This window comes from Dromiciops gliroides, chromosome 2, assembly GCF_019393635.1.
Source record: "Dromiciops gliroides isolate mDroGli1 chromosome 2, mDroGli1.pri, whole genome shotgun sequence".
NCBI classification, from domain to species: Eukaryota; Metazoa; Chordata; class Mammalia; order Microbiotheria; family Microbiotheriidae; genus Dromiciops; species Dromiciops gliroides.
The window spans coordinates 254,413,669-254,431,709 of record NC_057862.1 but is presented as its reverse complement, the minus strand read 5'-3'; the positions used below and the strand labels follow the sequence as shown (position 1 = coordinate 254,431,709).

Here is an 18,041-nt window from a genome sequence, read left to right as displayed (position 1 = left end):
ATGTCTATATGTACAAAAAATATTTAGAGCCTCACTTTGGAAACAAAGCCAGGACCTATCAACTGGGAGTTGTACAAATTCTTATGTATGAGTATAATAGAATATTAGTAACAAGAGGAGCTAATTAAGAAAAATCTGGGAAGATTTGTATCCGCTAATGCTGAGTGAAATGAGCAAAACCAGAACAATTCTGACAATGACTGTGACGATGTAAAGGACAACAACTTTTAAAGTTTTAAGGACTCTGAACAATGTAAAGACCAATCATGACTCCAGAAAACTGATTATCAAACATGCTTCCTAACTTTGGGCAGAGAAGTAATGTATTGTAGGGTAAAGATGAAGCTTATATTTTCAGAAATGACAGAGGTGAATTTCTTTTGCTCATACAATTTCTTTATAATTTGAGAGAGGTAAAGGAGATGTGGGAAGGGGGCAGGGGAGCTGTGGAATGCCACCAAAAAAAAAAGAAGAAGAAAAAGAATCAAGGAAATGTTCATATATGTTGATGCTTGTCAAATTCATAATAAAAAGGGGAAAAAATGTATGGCTAGATTTTGAGTTATCAATGAACTTAGTAACACATAATCAGAAAAACATACCCTGTTACGACCACATATTTTCCATCAGGCTGGTGTTTCAGGCGTTCTAAGGTAGACAGAAGAATCTTGGCTTTTGTTTGACCATACATTTCCACTTCTTCAGGGAGTAAGCCAATTTCTTTAGCCAAGTAACCAATGGGCTTTGGTGTGCAAGAACGTGATATTTCAATGTCACTTAAAAAAAAATGTGGAAGAAATTTTAGGTGGTGCTTCATTCATTCAATTTAATAACATACTTTCCCCCTTAGAGTAAGCTGCTTCTAGAATCACCATAAATATACACTAATTAGATATTTTAGGATAGGTGGTTCTAATGTCAGTAGTAAAATTACCTTGGCACAGGGGTCTTGAGGCCAAGATGGGTATATTGGATGTTCCATTTTCCTGATACACATTTTTCTAGGAAATGTTTTGCACTTTCTACTGTACTCTAAAGAAGAATACACACAAATGATTAATAAAACCTTACAAAAGGAAGTGATGATATGATTTTCACAAGTGATGATTGCTCCTTTTTTCCCTTTTTGGGCATGCCTTTCAGAAAGTATAAATATATTTAAAATTAGGAACTACAAAATCAACAACATGAACATTTTCCCATGCAAAGAAAAAAAGGTGATTGTATGTGAAACCATTCATCTATTACATAAAGTCTGCAATTTAAAATATATACTAAATTTAAATTAAACTTACATTGCCCTCACTGTCTATGTTCCCTTCTAAACTTCCATTCTTTTGTGTACTAGAAATTTAAAAAAACAGTCTCTCTTAAACTGATCAAAAACATCCTCTTACCTTTCCCTAAACTCATCTGTTGGATGTGAGATACTGTAATTTTGTGGCAGCAGTCAGATTTTTTTTTAAAAGCTTGCACATACTACTATTTTAGTTGATAACACACCCTACAAAGCAAGGTCCTACAGAACAAAGCTAAAGATACCAATGGAATGAAATGCCACAATCTCTTAAACTGGCAAGGGGATACTGTCTTCTAGTATACCACACCAAAGTCACATTTATGCTGGAAAGCTCAAACTAAAAGTAAATGACTCACTGCTCTGATTCTTTCTCTTGTAACAGGATTAATGCAGAAATAGGATTAATGTTATTTTGTGTATATATATGTGTGTGTGTATATATATATATATCTATATGTATATGTATAGAGATATATAGATATAACCTATATCAGATTACCTGCTGTCTAGGGGAGGGGGGAGGGAGGGGTGGGAGGGAGAAAAATCTGAAATTGTAAAGCATGTATAAACAAAAGTTGAGAACTATCTTTACATGTAATGGAAAAAATAAAATACCTCATACATTAAAAAAAAAAAGTAAATGACACTCAAAAAATTTGAAAGACATGTTAGAATAATAATAACAATGATAGCTGACATATACAGTATTTTAATGTTTACAAGTACTTTTTACATCTATTATCATAAAACAGGTAGGTCTCCAGAGCCAAATTTCTTAAAGCACAAAGGTATAAACTGAAAAAGATGGGGAGGCATGGATAGGCTATGATATGCATCGTCAGAGGGAATACCCACAGGAAAGTAGATCTTAGATTTATTGTAGTAATGAAAAAAAAGTATCTCATTTTGTCCCTCACTGAAAGATAAGTGTTATAATCTTCATTATACAGTTGAGGAAACTGAGGCTCATAGAAGTTAAGTACCTTGATCATAGTCATACAGCTAATAATTGTCAAGAGGTGGGATTTGAAATGATGTCTCCTGACTCCTGGAACATTGTTTTTCATGACATTATGCTGCTTCATTTAAAGGTATTCAAATTGTTGCGTGACATTTATCTTTTATCACTATCTACTCGTACTTGCTATTGTCTATTCTTGTCTATTCTTTTTTTTTTTTTGCAGGGCCAATGGGGGTTAAGTGACTTGCCCAGGGTCACACAGCTAGTAAGTGTCAAGTGTCTGAGGCCTGATTTGAACTCAGGTACTCCTGAATCCAGGGCCAGTGCTTTATCCACTGCGCCACCTAGCCGCCCCCTCTTGTATATTCTTTAAGCCATTAAGCTTAAAACTACACTAAAACTTTTTGGGACATCCCATATCTGTGAAAAAGCAAGAACAAGTAGCTTAAAAAAACCCAAAACCTCAAACCCAAATAGTCATGTAGAAAAAACAGTGAGCTAAATGCCATGAGATTTGAGTTAATACTAATTGTCATTAACTGGGTCTGAGGGTAAATCATTGAGCTTCTTTCCCTCAGCTTCCTGATTTATAATACACCTGCCCATAGAAAGACAGAACAAGGCAATTTCTATGACGGGACTGTGGCTCCTTAAAACGCAGCTGGGTGTAAAGGAAAAAACACTGAACTTAAGAGAAAGAGATGGCTTAAGTCTGAACCGCGGCCACCCCCAATACTTAGTAGTTACATGACCCTGGCTAACTCATATAACCTCTCTGAGCCTCAGTTTCTTCAAATGTATAAAAGGGATTAATATACCTATGTGCCTCAGAGGGTTGTCAGAATTACATGACATAATGTGTGTAAACTGCACTGTAAGCCTAAAAAGTACAATATAAATGTCAGCTATTATTATTACTGCAACTTTTGAAGGGAAGGCAGTCATGGCTTAGTTGATAGAGCTGGCTTTGGGGTCAGGAATTAAAGTCCCACTTCTGGACAGAGACTTGGAACATGCCCTTGAGCTAGTAACAAGCTGTCAGTTGTTCTCCAGGCAACTCTCTAAGACTGCAAAATTGAAGAACTTCGTCAGTGGAAAGGATTTACCGTCCTGGGAGTTCCATATTCAAAAGAAATCATGGGTCTGGCCAAAAAATCCAAACAAAAACAAAACAACAAACCCCCAAACCTCCCAATTATCTAATCCTAGGCTGGAGAGAAGAGGTACAAGTCGTATACCATAATACCATAATAATACCACTCATTTATTCTATATCTACATTTAGGAGGCAGAGATATTTATAGAAATACTCTCCAACTCTCCTCTCCCACCTAGTCTCATCCTATGGTGGGCAGACCCAAGATTCTTGGAATTATGTCACTTTAGAACTGGAAGGGATCTTAGAGGACATCGAGCCATGTTTCTTCCCTTTACAGATTAGGAAAGAGATGTCCAGACAGCTTAAATGATTTTCCTGAGGTCACAAAGTGATGAGCAGAAGTACCAGGACAAAACCCCAAATCTCTTGATTCTACCTTTAGTGCTCTTTCCATTACCTGACAATAAAGAATTATTCACCCTGTGCCTCATTTTCAACAAGTTTTTATTCCAGGCTAGCTTCAATACTGCCAGCCAGCAGGCCCTTGGGCTGCTTCCCTCCATTCATAGTCGGTATGTGTTTTGAGAAAGTAAACCATCAACATTTCAAAATCAAATAGAAATAGTTTTAGAGATCATCTGTACCACTGCCCTTTAGTACAGATAATTAGCTTTATGTTTATGTATTTTCAGGCTCATATACTTATTTATCTTTCCTGAGTATATTCTGGAAACATTTCTGAAACTGAAGGATATGACAAACAATTATTGTCTGTTGTAGCAGATGTTATTGCATAAAATGCTTCTTATTCTTACTTTTTTTCAAATGAAAGTACCTGCATTAACATTGCCACAGTCATGGGTCCAACTCCACCAGGCACTGGGGTGATGTAAGAAGCCTTCTCTTTTGCTTCATCATAAGCCACGTCTCCCACGACTCTTTTTCCATTAGGTTTTGTATCATCTACAGAATAATTTTTAAAAACAGAAAAATCCTTACAGATAAAGGAAATGCCCAGACCGAGTTCCCATGAATTGTTCAGCTCTTCATCCAATGGTTTTATTAGCTCTGTGCTTCCTGTAGTATCTGATGGAGTGACAGTTATTTGGGAGTTTGCACTAGAAACTTAAGTGGGTTTAAGATTTTGGGTCCTGGGGTAGCTAGGTGGCACAGTGGATAGAGCACCGACCCTGGAGTCAGGAGTACCTGAGTTCAAATCCGGCCTCAGACACTTAACACTTACTAGCTGTGTGACCCTGGGCAAGTCACTTAACCCCAATTGCCTCACTAAAAAAAAAAAAAAAAGATTTTGGGTCCTACCAAGTATAATTCCCTTTTCCTTTTTAAAGAATAGGATAAACGGTAGTTGCTAAGTTATTAAAATACACAAACACAAAAAAGATGGAAAAACATAATAAAATGCTTAGGCTTTCATAGATTAACAGGAAAATCCTTTTGCCTGATACCAGGCATTAAAGAAAACCAGAGCTGTTCTTTATGCCAATGAACAGTTCCATAATGAACCCTTCTTAAAATGTTAATTAACCAAGGCCTACAAAAGGGAGTTTTTAGGTGCACAAAGCCTGAACCCTGTCACAGCTGCCAGATCCCGTTTCTACAGCAACTGTCAGCATTCTGTTAAGCTCCCTGCGTGAGTTGAAGAACAATTCAACATCCAGTTCCAAAGATGAGCAGCTCCATAAATGTATGCAAAAGGCAAAGAAGGTAATTACACTTCCCTGAAAAAGGATGCCAAGAACAACTACAAATCTTACCAGCAAAGAATAGTTATTTGGGAGAACAAAAGCAAAGGATACACCATACACTCCCTCACACAAAACACCTCCCACAGTCAGTTTCACTGCTTCTCCTAGGAAAGGGGAAGGAGGTCTAGACTTTGTAGCTCCAAGGTTCAGAGCCAGAATCGGGGACTCCATTATGAGCAGGGCCTTTCAACAGCTGCACATAACCTTGTTTCAGTCACCACTTTTCTCTGCTTTCATTTCTCCAGGGATGAAGAAGACTCTATTGGGAAGTGCACTGAATTAGGCATCAAGAGACCTGGATCCTAATGCAAGTTCTGCCTTTATAACCTCCTCCTCTGCAATGCTAGGAAATATCTCCTCCCCCTCCAAAGTCACAGATGTGTGTCTGGAACTAAATGACATAATGCAAGTGAAAGTGCTCTGAAAAGTGTAAGACCATGCAAATGTAAGAGATGCTGATGATACTCATCTACCTCCAGAACATCTGATAAAACCAGAACCTCCTATGAAAGTTTTAGATTGTGAGAAGTTTTGTTTGATTTTAAGCAGTGAATTGGGCTTACTCCTGGATCTCTTCAGCTCAATCAGAGTAACATTTCCTATTAATGGTAGCATATTACAATCAAATACTGTCTGTAGCTTGGTTTGGGGATTTATTTCAAACTTTCCTTTTTCTGTACTTTCAGATTTAGTCCAATAACACGGTGTGCTTACAAACTGCTTTCCTGATTTCAAAGTTATTGCAGCCGTCTCAGTCTTTTAAACAGCATCCAGCATAGAAACCACTCAACAATTTCCAAAACCTACTGTACAGATCATGAAGCTCAATTTCCTCCAGAATAGCTAAATTTAAGCATCTTATCACTCTCTCTCTCTCTCTCGTCCTTCTGTCTGCCCTTAGGAAAGGTATGACGACCAGACTGGTCATTTTTCAATATGAAGATGCAGAAGCTTTCACGGAATTTCAGCCTCTAACGGTTAGAAAGGTCCTTAGAGGCCACTGAATCCAACTTCTACAAGATGCAGAATCCCTCTTACAGCAACCCTGAAGAAACAGTCCTCCAGCCAAGAAGGGGAAACATCTCCCAGGAAGGAGACCACCGCCTGCTCCACCTTTAGCTAGCTCAAGTTGTCAGGAAGTATTTTTCTATGTGTATTTGAACTTGCCTTCCTGGAACTTCTACCTATGGCTCCTAGTCTGGCCGATTACAGCCTTGCCAATACTTGGAAACTGCCATCAGGTCTCCTCTCCATTTTCTCTTCTACAGGATACACATTCCCATTCCATCCAATGATCCTCCTACAGCATACTCTCCATTCCCACCATCCCAACTGTCCTCTTCTGCCTTTAACTGGCACAGGGCCCTTGGGTTTTTGGTAGGATGATGCTATCTTATCCCTTGAATGTAGTATAAAAGTAATAATTAAATAAAGTAAAGAAATAATTAAATAAGTACAAGTGAGAATTAAAATAAGAACCACGATGGGAGCATCACTTTGTAGGGGACATGGATCTATTCAAAAGGAACACTTGGAAAGTCTGGCCTTTGGGCGCATTCACACATGGAACATGAGAACTAGTCTGGAAGAGAACTCTATGTTTATATGTTCTGTACTAACAATAACAGTTTACAGAGAAATGACAGTAAGAAAGAGCTGCTTTTATTTTATTCATATTTACTCTTGTGAAAGGTAGATTGTAGGGGAGTATGGTAAGAGCTTTGAGTTTCAGTAAACATTTCTATGATAACCTGCAAGAGTAAGTGGCCATCATCTATTAACTATCTTATTCCATCTCTTGGCACCTCTCAAAGGATAAAGGTGAATATGGCAAGGGCTGAAATACAGAGGACAGAAGATCTTAAACAGAAGAAACTCCAATGTCACTGGGAAGCAGTTGAAAGTGATGAGTTGTAGGAGAGCAATTTCTTTATAATCCATTAGATAATTGCACTGCAGGAAAAACGAGCTATCAATTATGAGTTACTGCCTTAAAAGCATGGTGAGAGAGTGGGAGGGAGATTAAATATGGTGAAAACTTGACAGTGACTAATTTTCCTAGCAATTTAATAACTGTACCTCATATTTAAGACTAGAAGGGGAGAAAAGATTATCCTTCACTTTAAGACTTGAAACAAAGCCTAGATGTTACACAGTATATTTATTCAATAAGACGAGATTTCATCAATGTCACCTAAAAATCACATCTTTACTCCCCCCATTCCCCATCACATTAAGGTCCATATACGGCGCAGATTTTAGAATAGATCACTTATCACCAATCCATTCAACATGTGCATTCCTGGCTTATTTCCAATGAGTCAAAGGATCTTCCTTTACTCTCCCCAACTCTTCTAAAAATAATATCTGGAGTGCTAACCTGGAACATGGTTGATTCCACAGTCTATTACTATAGCTCCAGGTTTAATCCATTCTCCCTTCACCATTTCAGGTTGTCCAGTTGCAACCACAAGAATATCAGCTTTATTCACCTGTCAAAAAAGGGGGAAAAAAGAATCATAGCAGTAAATAGAAATAACAGAAACAGCCTACAAGTGGAAAGGGCATGGGAATGGGAAGATAGCATCAGGAACTTTGAATTTTTCCTATACGGTACATCACATAAGCCTTATGGATCACTTAACTTCTCAGGGTCTCAACTTCCCCATCTATAAAATAGAGATATGACCACGTCCTTTGTAGGGACACTGTGAAAGAAATTTGCAGGGGACACCGAGGGGTTGGGGGGGCAGGAGGGGGGGGCGGGAGGAGGAAAGCCTTACAAATGAAGATACTGCTAAAAATCCCAAGTAAAACTATTTCAGATATTTGTGTCCTTCAATTCTACAGGATACATCTCAGTGAAGGGAAGCATTAGCCTCATCTTACTATGAATACAGAAACCCGGCTGAACGTCTCGATTAAAATATTTGCCCATGATTACAAAAGCTAAGGACTTGGTATAGTCAGAAACAAACAGTTGATGTCCAAGTGCTCCTCTGTGATGCCTAATCTTCTGCACCGCTATGACAAAGCATACTTTTGATCAGCTAACACTGATAAACTCTATGTATATTATACTGACTGAAGATCTTACCTCCTGAGGTAATTGGACAGTCTTTGAATGGCATGTGGTCACTGTGGCATTATTCCATAGAAGCAGGTCATGCATTGGTGCACCAACAATCTTGCTGCGTCCAACCACCACAGCATGCCTACCAGCAATTTGTACTCCTGAAAGAAAGCCCAGAATCATCTCAAACACCGAGACAGGAGGAGCTTTTGTTCATAATGTTACCTATATCTTACTGGGATCAGAGGGAATAAGTGTATACATCCTAAGTCAGAAAGTTTTCGAGTTTCTTCACCTCCCTTCATTCTTGGGTAGAAATTCTCTGCTTTTAATTTTGAGTAACAAATTGAGACTTGGACATGTGCTCCTGCTTGCTGTGGGTTTTCTGAAAGCAGCTTAAGCAAAATTCATTCACTGAGTCATAGCAGAGTGGGAAGAAAACCCACACACATGTAAAAAAGCTCAACACATAACTAAACAACAGTATGGCAAAGGGTACCAGATTAAATTACAAGAAACAAAAGTTATAAGAAACAAAGGATGGGAGAAGGGGGTTGGGGGCAAAGAGCAGAGAAGAGAGAGATTAGGGTAATGAGTATATAGCTTTATTTTCCTTGAGTTCAAGAAAATGATACACTGGAAAAGTGCTAAGAGTTCTCTTTGTCCATATTTCCCTTGCAGCTGGGGGTCTGGGCAGAGGCTATGGATGGAAAATGGAAGGATCCTAAGACCAGAGCTGGAAGGCATCTTATATCTAGTCTAACACCTTCACTTTGCAGAAGAAGAAACCAAGACCTTGGAAGGTAAGGTGACCCACAGGGAACCAGATTACCCAACAAACATCCCCCCCAAACTAAAAATGTCCTGTTATCTGGTGAAATAAGGAGAATCGAACATAGACTATGGCACCAGGTCTAAAGTTGCACAGGACTAACAAAATCCTGTAGGAACCTGGAAAGGAGTTATTCAAGGCAAGCAGCAGGAGAAGAGCCTCAAACGAGGACTGGCATGGGGCAACCCCAACGTCTCCTGGCAGGGACCCAGCATGGGAAGAGCTGTAGCAGCCCCTAGCACAGGAGGACAGACCAGAGCCATGTGGTGACAGGGAGTCCTCACAGAAACTTAGAGGGGCGCACTGACATCAAGGAGAAAGGCAAAGCCTGACACAGGGACCTGCTCAGGAGCCCTGGGGCAAGGAGGTGGATCTATGCAAAGCCCAATGCTAGGGCAGCACTGGAGTCCCTTGAAGGAACGTCCTAATCTTTTTTACCATATATGGAACCAGGTCAGGCCTGCTCACTTCTTTCAGGAGTTTGAGAGCAGTGTCTGATCCAATCACAGGCCCCCAACAGAAACTCTGAGACAGCTAATATGAGCAAACCAAGAAATACAAACACTATGAAGAAATCAGAGGTATAAGGTAGGGTGTTAAACCTAAGGAAGAGAGAATATTAACATTTTAGAAGACAAGGTGGAAAACCTCACTAAAGAACTGAATGCCATGAAAATTATAAAGTCCAACAGAAAATAATTCAACAAAACAAGAAAAATTAAAACAAAACTACAAAATGCAAACCAAAACCAAACCAAAAGTAAAAAAAAATATCCTAACAACTGATCTGGAAAATAGGTCAAGGAGAGTTCATCTAAAATTTGCATTAAACTTTCTGAAAAATCATGATACTCCCTCTCCCCCTAAAAAGCCTAGGTACTATATATCAAGAAATTATAAATGAAAACTGCCCCAAATGCTTAGAAGCAGAAAGGAAGGTGAAAAGAAAAATAATCCACCAATTACTTCCTAAAAGAAACCCCTATGAATGTCGCAGCCCAAATCAAAAGTTTCTTGGCATTTCAAAGAATGATTCAGGTGTAAGTGATCTGGATTATTCAATCAATGAATGAGACAACTGACAGCCGACATAGTTTATGTGCAATTTGTATTATACTTCTATAAGTTTACAGTAATTTAATTTTAGATGGCAAATTTAAGAATTAGAGTCAGCTTAAGTAGACAGAAAGCTAACTTTGGAGTAAGGAAGATCTGGGTTCAAATCCAACCTCAGACACATACTAGTGGTCTGATTCTGTGTAAATCACTTAATCTCTCTCTGTTTCCCTGGAAACAAAGATTTTTATTGAGTTGCAGGAACTGGGAATTTCCTCACCAGAATTTCTCTACATCAATGAAAATACAGATCAGGGGGAAAAAAATTAAATGCCCTAAAGGATAAATGCCAATAAGGCTTGGGTTTTTGTTGCCTGTTACAACCAAGCACCACTTATGATACCTGGGGGAAAAAAGCTGGTAGAATAAAACTTGCCATTTACGATAGGACTGCACCAATTTCTTCAAATAATAAACAACTTCTTGTACATAAAACATTTGATTTATAAGGAAGTGTGTGCAGGAATAAAGCATTTTTTGGTAGTAAGTTTTAAAAGTATATATAGTGGGGCAGCTAGATGGCACAGTGGATAGAGCACCATCCCTAGAATCAGGAGGACCTGAGTTCAAATCTGGCCTCAGACACTTAACACTTACTAGCTGTGTGACCCTAGGCAAGTCACTTAACCCCAACTGCCTCACCAAAAAAAAAGAAAAAGTATATACAAAGGGCAATTTTTAAAAAAAAATCACAAAAAGCATATAGCTAAAACCAAAATATTTCCAATGGAGAAATATTTAAAGCTTTTTCCATAAATGCAAGAGTAAGTCAAGGATGCTCCCTTTCCCAATTCCTTTCATTTGACATTGTTCTAGAAATGCTAGCACCCGTGAAAAGACCAGAGAAGAATATTAAAGATATAAACATAGGTAAAGAGGAAACAAAATTATCTGTTTTCAATGTGGTACTTTATAAAACTAGACAAATTAATAACAAAATTCATTTGGAAAAAATAAAAGGTCTTGAATCTCAAGAGAAATAATGAAAAAAATTGGAAAATTGGAATAAAGAGGAATAACACTTCCAGATCTTAAATTACTCTAATAAGCAGTAATCATCAAAACTATTTGATACTTAAAAACCCCAGATCAGTGGCATAGATAAGAATAGCTTATAAATATAAGCACTGTATGTCTACAGCGCTTTAAAGTTTACAAAGTGCTTCACATAAGAATTATCAAAATATTTTAAAAAACAAAACAGGAACAACAAAAAATTATTTCACAGGCCCCAGCTAGAGGGAGTTCTTTTTTTTTTTAAATAAAAAACATTTTTATTTAAAGTTTTGACTTCCAAATTCTATCCTTCCTTCCCTCCCTCCTCAAGGCAGTAAGCAATCAGATACAGGTTATGCATGTGTAATTAAGTAAAACATTAACATGTTAGTCATTTTGTATAAGAAAACTTGAATAAAAGAAAAAAATTAAAGAAAGTGAAAAATAGCATGCTTCAATCTGTGTTCATTCAATCAATAGCAGTTCTTTCTTTGGAGGTGGATAGTATACTTCATCATTAGTCCTTTGGGATTGTCTTGGATCACTGAATTGCTAAGAATAGCTAAGTTCATTCACAATTCTCCATTAAACAATATTGCTGTCACTAGGTACATTCTTCTGTTGTTTCTGTTCACTTCACTATACATCAGTTCATATAAGTCTTTCCAGGCCTTTCTGAAATCACCCTGTTTGTCATTTCTTATAGCACAATAATATTCCATTACCATCATATACCACAGCTTTTTTAGCCATTCTCCAGTTGATGGGCATTCCTTTGATTTCCAATTCATAGCCACCCCAAGAAGAGCTGTGATAAATATTTTTGTACAAATAGATCTTTTTCTCTTTTGGGGGATATCTTTGGGATATTAAGATAGCAGTACTACTAATGGATCAAAGGGTGCAGTTTTTTGGTGGTTTTTTTTTTTTGGTAGGGCAATGAGGGTTAAATTACTTGCCCAGGGTCACACAGCTAGTAAGTGTCAAGTGTCTGAGGCCTGATTTGAACTCAGGTCCTCCTGAATCCAGGGCTGGTGCTTCATCCACTGTGCCACCTAGCTGCCCCAAAGAGTTCGGTTTTATAGTCCTTTGGGTGTAGTTCCAAATTGTTCTCCAGAATGGTTAGATCTTTTCACAACTCCACCAAGAGTGGCTTAGTGTCCTAGTTCTCCCACATCCTAGAGGGAAAGTTCTTTATCAAACAAGGGATAGAGGTGATCACAAAAGATAAAACATTGTGAGAATCAGAGCTTCACAATATGTAACTTGATTACATGAAATTACAAATTGTTTACAAAAGAAAAAATTGTATAACTCTAAAACATTAAGGAAAGCAAGTGACTGAGGGGAAGTCTTTTTATCAACTATTTCTGATAAGGGTTTGTTATCCAAGCTCTAAAGAAAAGTTAGACAAACATATAAAATCAAGACTCAGTTTTCCAATTGTTAAGTCATCAAAGGAGTTCTCAAAAAAAATGGCAAACTATTAACAACCATGACAGATTGCTCTAAATCTCAAATAATAAGAAAAATGCAAATCTAAAGAACTCTGAGGTTTCATCCCCAAACTGGCTAAGATGACAAAACACAGAAACAGTCCAAGTTGGAGGGTCTGGTGAAAGAGAGGCACACCAGTAGACCTTTGGTACAGCGCTTTACTCCAAACTGTCTTAAAAGCAATTTGATGTTAGTCACTAAAACTTCCACACTCTTTGACACTGATCTCATTGTTAGGCTAATACTCTGAGGAAGTATAAGGCAGAAAGGAAAAGTCTCACATACTGTCCACCAAAATATGTGTAGCAGTATTTATTGTCTTTGCAAAGAAACAGAAACATAAGAGGTGCTCAATGACTAGGGAGCAGTTAAATAAAATGTGGTATATGAATGTAAAGCAACATCGTTGTGCTCTGAAGAACAATTTCAGAAAAGCATGGGAAGATGTATTTAAAGTAGGGCAGAGAAACAATCAAAATCAGGAAAAGAGACAATGATTACAACAACATAACGTAGTTTGTCCTTCATTCTGTAAGAGGGCAATGATATCAGGGTGATGTCATGACTTGTATTGAATTGAATTTAAGTGAGGGAGGGCTGGGCAAAGTCACCAACCTCACTCTCTCCTCCAGAGTCATCTGGGTCCAGTGGCAAGTTATACATTAGGACAACTGGAAATGGCCCTGGATGTTTAAGGCAGTTGGGGTAGCAACTTGCCCAGGGTCACACAGCTAGTAAGTGTCTGAGGTGAGCTTTGAACTCAGGTCCTTTTGACCCTAGGGTCAGTGCTCTATCCACTGCACCAACTAGCTGCCCCACAACAACATAAAAGGAAAGAACAAAGAAATGTAATTACTAATTATAATTATACGTTACAGTATGTAATTATAATCACCAAATGTGGCCCCAGAGAAAAGATGGGAAGATGTACTTCCTTCTCTTTTCTCTGGTAAAGGATGGTGAGTATAGAATATCATGTGCACAAACAGACTAAGCTATGTGCTGATTAGTTTTTCTAAATTGCCTTTTCTTTTCTTTTTTCATTTTTGGTAGAAGGATTGACTCACTACTTAGGTGAAGGAGGGAGAGACATATTTGGAAATGTAGGTGGTATAAAAGAAAAATAATATTTTTTCAGCAGTTACAGTAAAATTTATGGTTGTTAATTTAGTGGTATAGCTGATTACAGAAAGATCCAATTCCATTTTCAGATAATAAATGTAAACTCTGCTCAGACCCTTCCATGTATCAAAGAAGAAACTTTAAATTCTGGCATTTGGAGGCAGCTAGGTGGCACAGTGGATAAAGCACCAGCCTTGGATTCAGGAGGACCTGAGTTCAAATCTGGTCTGAGATACTTGACACTTACTAGCTGTGTGACCCTGGGCAAGTCACTTAACCCTCATTACCCCTCAAAAAAAAAAAAAAAATTCTGGCATTCAAATTCTAATCAGGGTCACTTGGCACAAAAGATGAGACTACAGGAAAAATCCTTGTTTCCAAATTACTTTTTTCCCCCCCATTTTATCCACTGCGCCACCTAGCTGCCCCTCAAATTACTTTTAAGATAAACACTGAGGGGGCAGCTAGGTGGCGCAGTGGATAAAGCACTGGCCTTGGATTCAGGAGTACCTGAGTTCAAATCCAGCTTCAGACACTTGACACTTACTAGCTGTGTGACCCTGGGCAAGTCACTTAGCCTTCATCGCCCTGCCCCCCCTAAATTATTTAAGATAAACACTGAGGCTACAGTGTTGAACTCAGCAACTACCTACACAAAGGAAGATCTCCCTAGGAAAACAATATACCCAATGACTACCACAAAGCAAAGTAAAACAGGAACCCAGAACAAAATGAAACTGAAGGTGGTAGAATTATAATAACCAAGCTTGACCCTAGATAAGACCTCTTTCATTTCATTTGATTAGTGGGGGACCATGGAATACTGCATATGCTGTCAAATTAAGTGATATGTTTTTTAGTTTGTTGAGCTTATTTTTTACAATTCCCATTATAAGGGAAGGTTCACAGGAGAAGAAGGGAAAGGGCAGGAGATTATTTAAAAATGGATGGATGGTTTTCAGTTTCTTGAATACAACACAACCCTCCGTCTTCCGTATTCATGCCTTTTTATCATCTGTTTCTTATTTCTAGAATGCTCCATCCCCTCAACTCCACCTCACAGTTTCAGTGGCTTCCTTTAAGATCAGTTTAAATCTCATCATCTGTAGACAGCCTTTTCCTATTCCCTCAGGTGCTAAAGCCTTCCCCTCAGGAATGACCTTCTATATATTACTGAGCTATAAGAAAAGACAAGCAGGATGATTTCAGAAAAACCTGGAAAGACTTACATTAACTGATGCAAAGTGAAGTGAGCAGAACCAGGAGAACATTATACACAGTAACAATAATACTGGTATAATCAACTGTGAATGACTTAGTGATTCTCAGAAATACAATGATCCATGAGAGTTCCAAGGACTCATGATAAAAAATGCTATTTACTTCCACATAAAGAACTGATGAAGTCTGCATGCAGATCAAAGTATACTTTTTGTGTACTTTTTTGGGGGTGTCTGTAATTTCTTTCATAACATGATATGAAAATGTTTTGTAGGATTTTATTTGTATAACCTATATCAAATTGCTTACCATCTCAGGACGGAGGGAAAGGAGGAATGGAGGGAGATGATTTTCAAACTCAACATGTTATAAATTGTTTTTACATGTAATTGGGAAAAAAAAATATATATATATATATATATTTTTTTTTTCAGGCAATGGGGGTTAAGTGATTTGCCCAGGGTCACACAGCTAGTACGTGTCAAGCGTCTGAGGCCAGACCTGAACTCAGGTACTCCTGAATCCAGGGCCAGTGCTCTAACCACTGCGCCATCTAGCTGCCCCCAAATAAATATTTTTAAAAAGAAATTATTATCTACCTACTAAGAAATTTCCATTTATTTTGTATTTGTATTTATCTGTATGTATCTAATTATTTACATGTTGACTCCCCCTTTAGAATGTAAGCTTCTTGAGGCCAGGAATAATTTCTTGCCTTTCTTTGTATTGTCCAACCCTTAGCACAACATCTAACACATAGTAAGTGCTTCATAAATGCTTTGTTGACTAACTAATGAATGAATGTAATATCCCCTCCCCCCCCAAAAGAAATTATGGATAACTAAATCAAAGAATCCATTACTCTAAAAAATAAAGATTTTTAATTAATTTGTCATACATAAACATATTTCCAATGGTTATGATACAAATAAGCTTGAGGAAAAGTGTGTTTTATATAACTTTTGCATCTCCCTAGCAGTTCCCAGTACAGAAAAGGTCAAATTAATGCAAGCTATCTTACATGGAATCAAATGAATGGATATATAAATATTAACAGAAGACCTTAGAAAAAAGGAGGTTCTAAGAAATTAGCCTTACCTGTCTCTTTGATAAGTTCCAAGCATCCTTTAGGTGTACAGGGAATGAAACAATCTCCTAGGTCACCTCTAGCAAGCTTCCCAGCATTGCTGCTAGTCAATCTGAAACATTAAGTTAAAGATAGAATGAATAAAAACAAGGTAATTAAGGGCTCTGAACTTTTAAATAGTGGCATGGAGTGTCCCTGAGTTATCAATACATGTTCTAAAGATACAACAGCTTTAAAATGAAGTGAATCAAAAAGTCAAACACACCCATCCACATCCTTTTCTGGAGTAATGGTATTTGTCACTAGCTCAGTGTTAATTGTCTTCTCTGAATCTAAAGGTAACTGGACCAGGAGTCCATGTATGGTAGGGTCTTCATTCAAAGATGTGATGCACTTTAAAACCTAAAAACAAAATTTACAAATTAAAGAAGGTAGAGGGTAAGAATGGAAACTACTGTAGAGCAAAACATATCCAGTCTCATTTCTTCTCCAAGAGTTTTAGTTCAGATAGTTCAAAGAAAAAAAACTCATTATCATACAGGTCCTACATTTAACTTTCCTGTTAGATCTAAGCACCTCCCAATAACACCTCTAGACAAGAGAGGTATGTTGAGGTAGTAGTTTAAAAAGGGGAAAGCTGACATGAGAACCTCTCCAGGGGGGGAAATGGCCTAGAACTGTGATTTCATTGTTGTGAGACATTCTCAGGGAAGAAATTCCTGCCAATGCAGATGGTGAGATGGAAGACTGTAATTTCTGTAATTTTTAGTTTTAGAGAAATGTCTGGGAGATAAAGCAATTGGGTCACGGTCACACAATTAATGTGTGTCAAAGGTAAGACTGGAATCCAGGTCTTCCTGACCCTGAGGCTGATTCTCTATTCAATGTACTGTTCTGCTTCTTGGCCTGCCTTCTTACTTAGCCATTCAGGGTCCCAGCATAACCTTTCCTTTTTCTATCTTATTATTGGAATGCTTTTGTTCATGAGTCAATTGAATAAGCATTTATTAAGGGCCTACTATCAAGCAATCAACAAGCATTTATTAAAAGTCTACTCAAAGCAGGTTTATAAAGGCAAAAATGAAATATTCCTGCCCTCAGGGATTTCATTCTATAGGCGGAGACAACATATATATGTATAAGTAAACAAAATAGATACAAGGTACTTTTGGGGGGGGGAGGGGGGATTACTCGCAGCCAGGATGACCAGAAAAGACCTCATGTAGGGAATGGCATTTGGGCTGAGCTTCAAAGGAAACTAGGGATTCTAAATGTAGAGGGGAGGTGAGAAGGAAATGGATTCAAGGCATGAGGGTCAAAGTCAAGGAGATGCGATGAAATGGAATGTCATGTATGAGGAACAGGAAAATAGGTCATTCTGGCTAGAATGCAGACTAGATGAAGGGATGAATGTCAAACCAGTCTGGAAATTTCAGCTAAGGTCTTGCTGTAATAGGCTTTAAATTCCCAACAGAAGAGTTTGTATTTTATTCTAGAGGCAAGAGAATCACAGCGTTTCTTGAGCAGAGGAGTGACCTGTGTGTTAGGAAGGTAATTGTGGCACTTGTGTTGGGGATGAATGAGAGAAGGAGAAAAGAACTGAAGCTGGGATAACAATTAGGAAGACATTCCATACTCCAAGTGTGAGAAATTCATTATTAATAAATAATTATTATCTCATAATCCCCCATCTGATTAGTTGAGAAACTACCGTTTCCTCAATGAATCAAATATTACAACTATTTTACAAAGGGTGCTTAACTATGGGGCTTATGGTGGTTAACAATGTGATGGGGAAAAAAGAAAAAATGAGCGATGCATTGACAAAACTAATGAGAAATTCATCATTAATAATTATTTTCTCACACATGTATGAGGACCTGAAATAAGATGGTGACCCCTTGAGGGTAAAGGAGAAGATATTTATGAGAAACAATGGATTCAATATAGATGTTAAACTTTTTATATAAT

At 37.8% G+C, this 18,041-nt stretch overlaps 1 protein-coding gene across 2 annotated transcripts in view; it reads right to left on the bottom strand.

Moving 5' to 3' along the window:
- Window positions 1–18,041, bottom strand: part of MTHFD1 (methylenetetrahydrofolate dehydrogenase, cyclohydrolase and formyltetrahydrofolate synthetase 1) — an 86,616-nt gene that overhangs the window by 39,809 nt on the left and 28,766 nt on the right. For both annotated transcript variants that reach the window (XM_043986144.1, XM_043986145.1), the window contains 7 exons: window positions 16,336–16,472; window positions 16,082–16,182; window positions 8,224–8,360; window positions 7,507–7,618; window positions 4,196–4,323; window positions 935–1,032; window positions 603–776 (listed from right to left, as the gene is read on the bottom strand). In XM_043986144.1, the coding sequence (XP_043842079.1) occupies window positions 603–776; window positions 935–1,032; window positions 4,196–4,323; window positions 7,507–7,618; window positions 8,224–8,360; window positions 16,082–16,182; window positions 16,336–16,472 (887 nt within the window). The remainder of the gene's footprint in view (window positions 1–602; window positions 777–934; window positions 1,033–4,195; window positions 4,324–7,506; window positions 7,619–8,223; window positions 8,361–16,081; window positions 16,183–16,335; window positions 16,473–18,041) is intronic.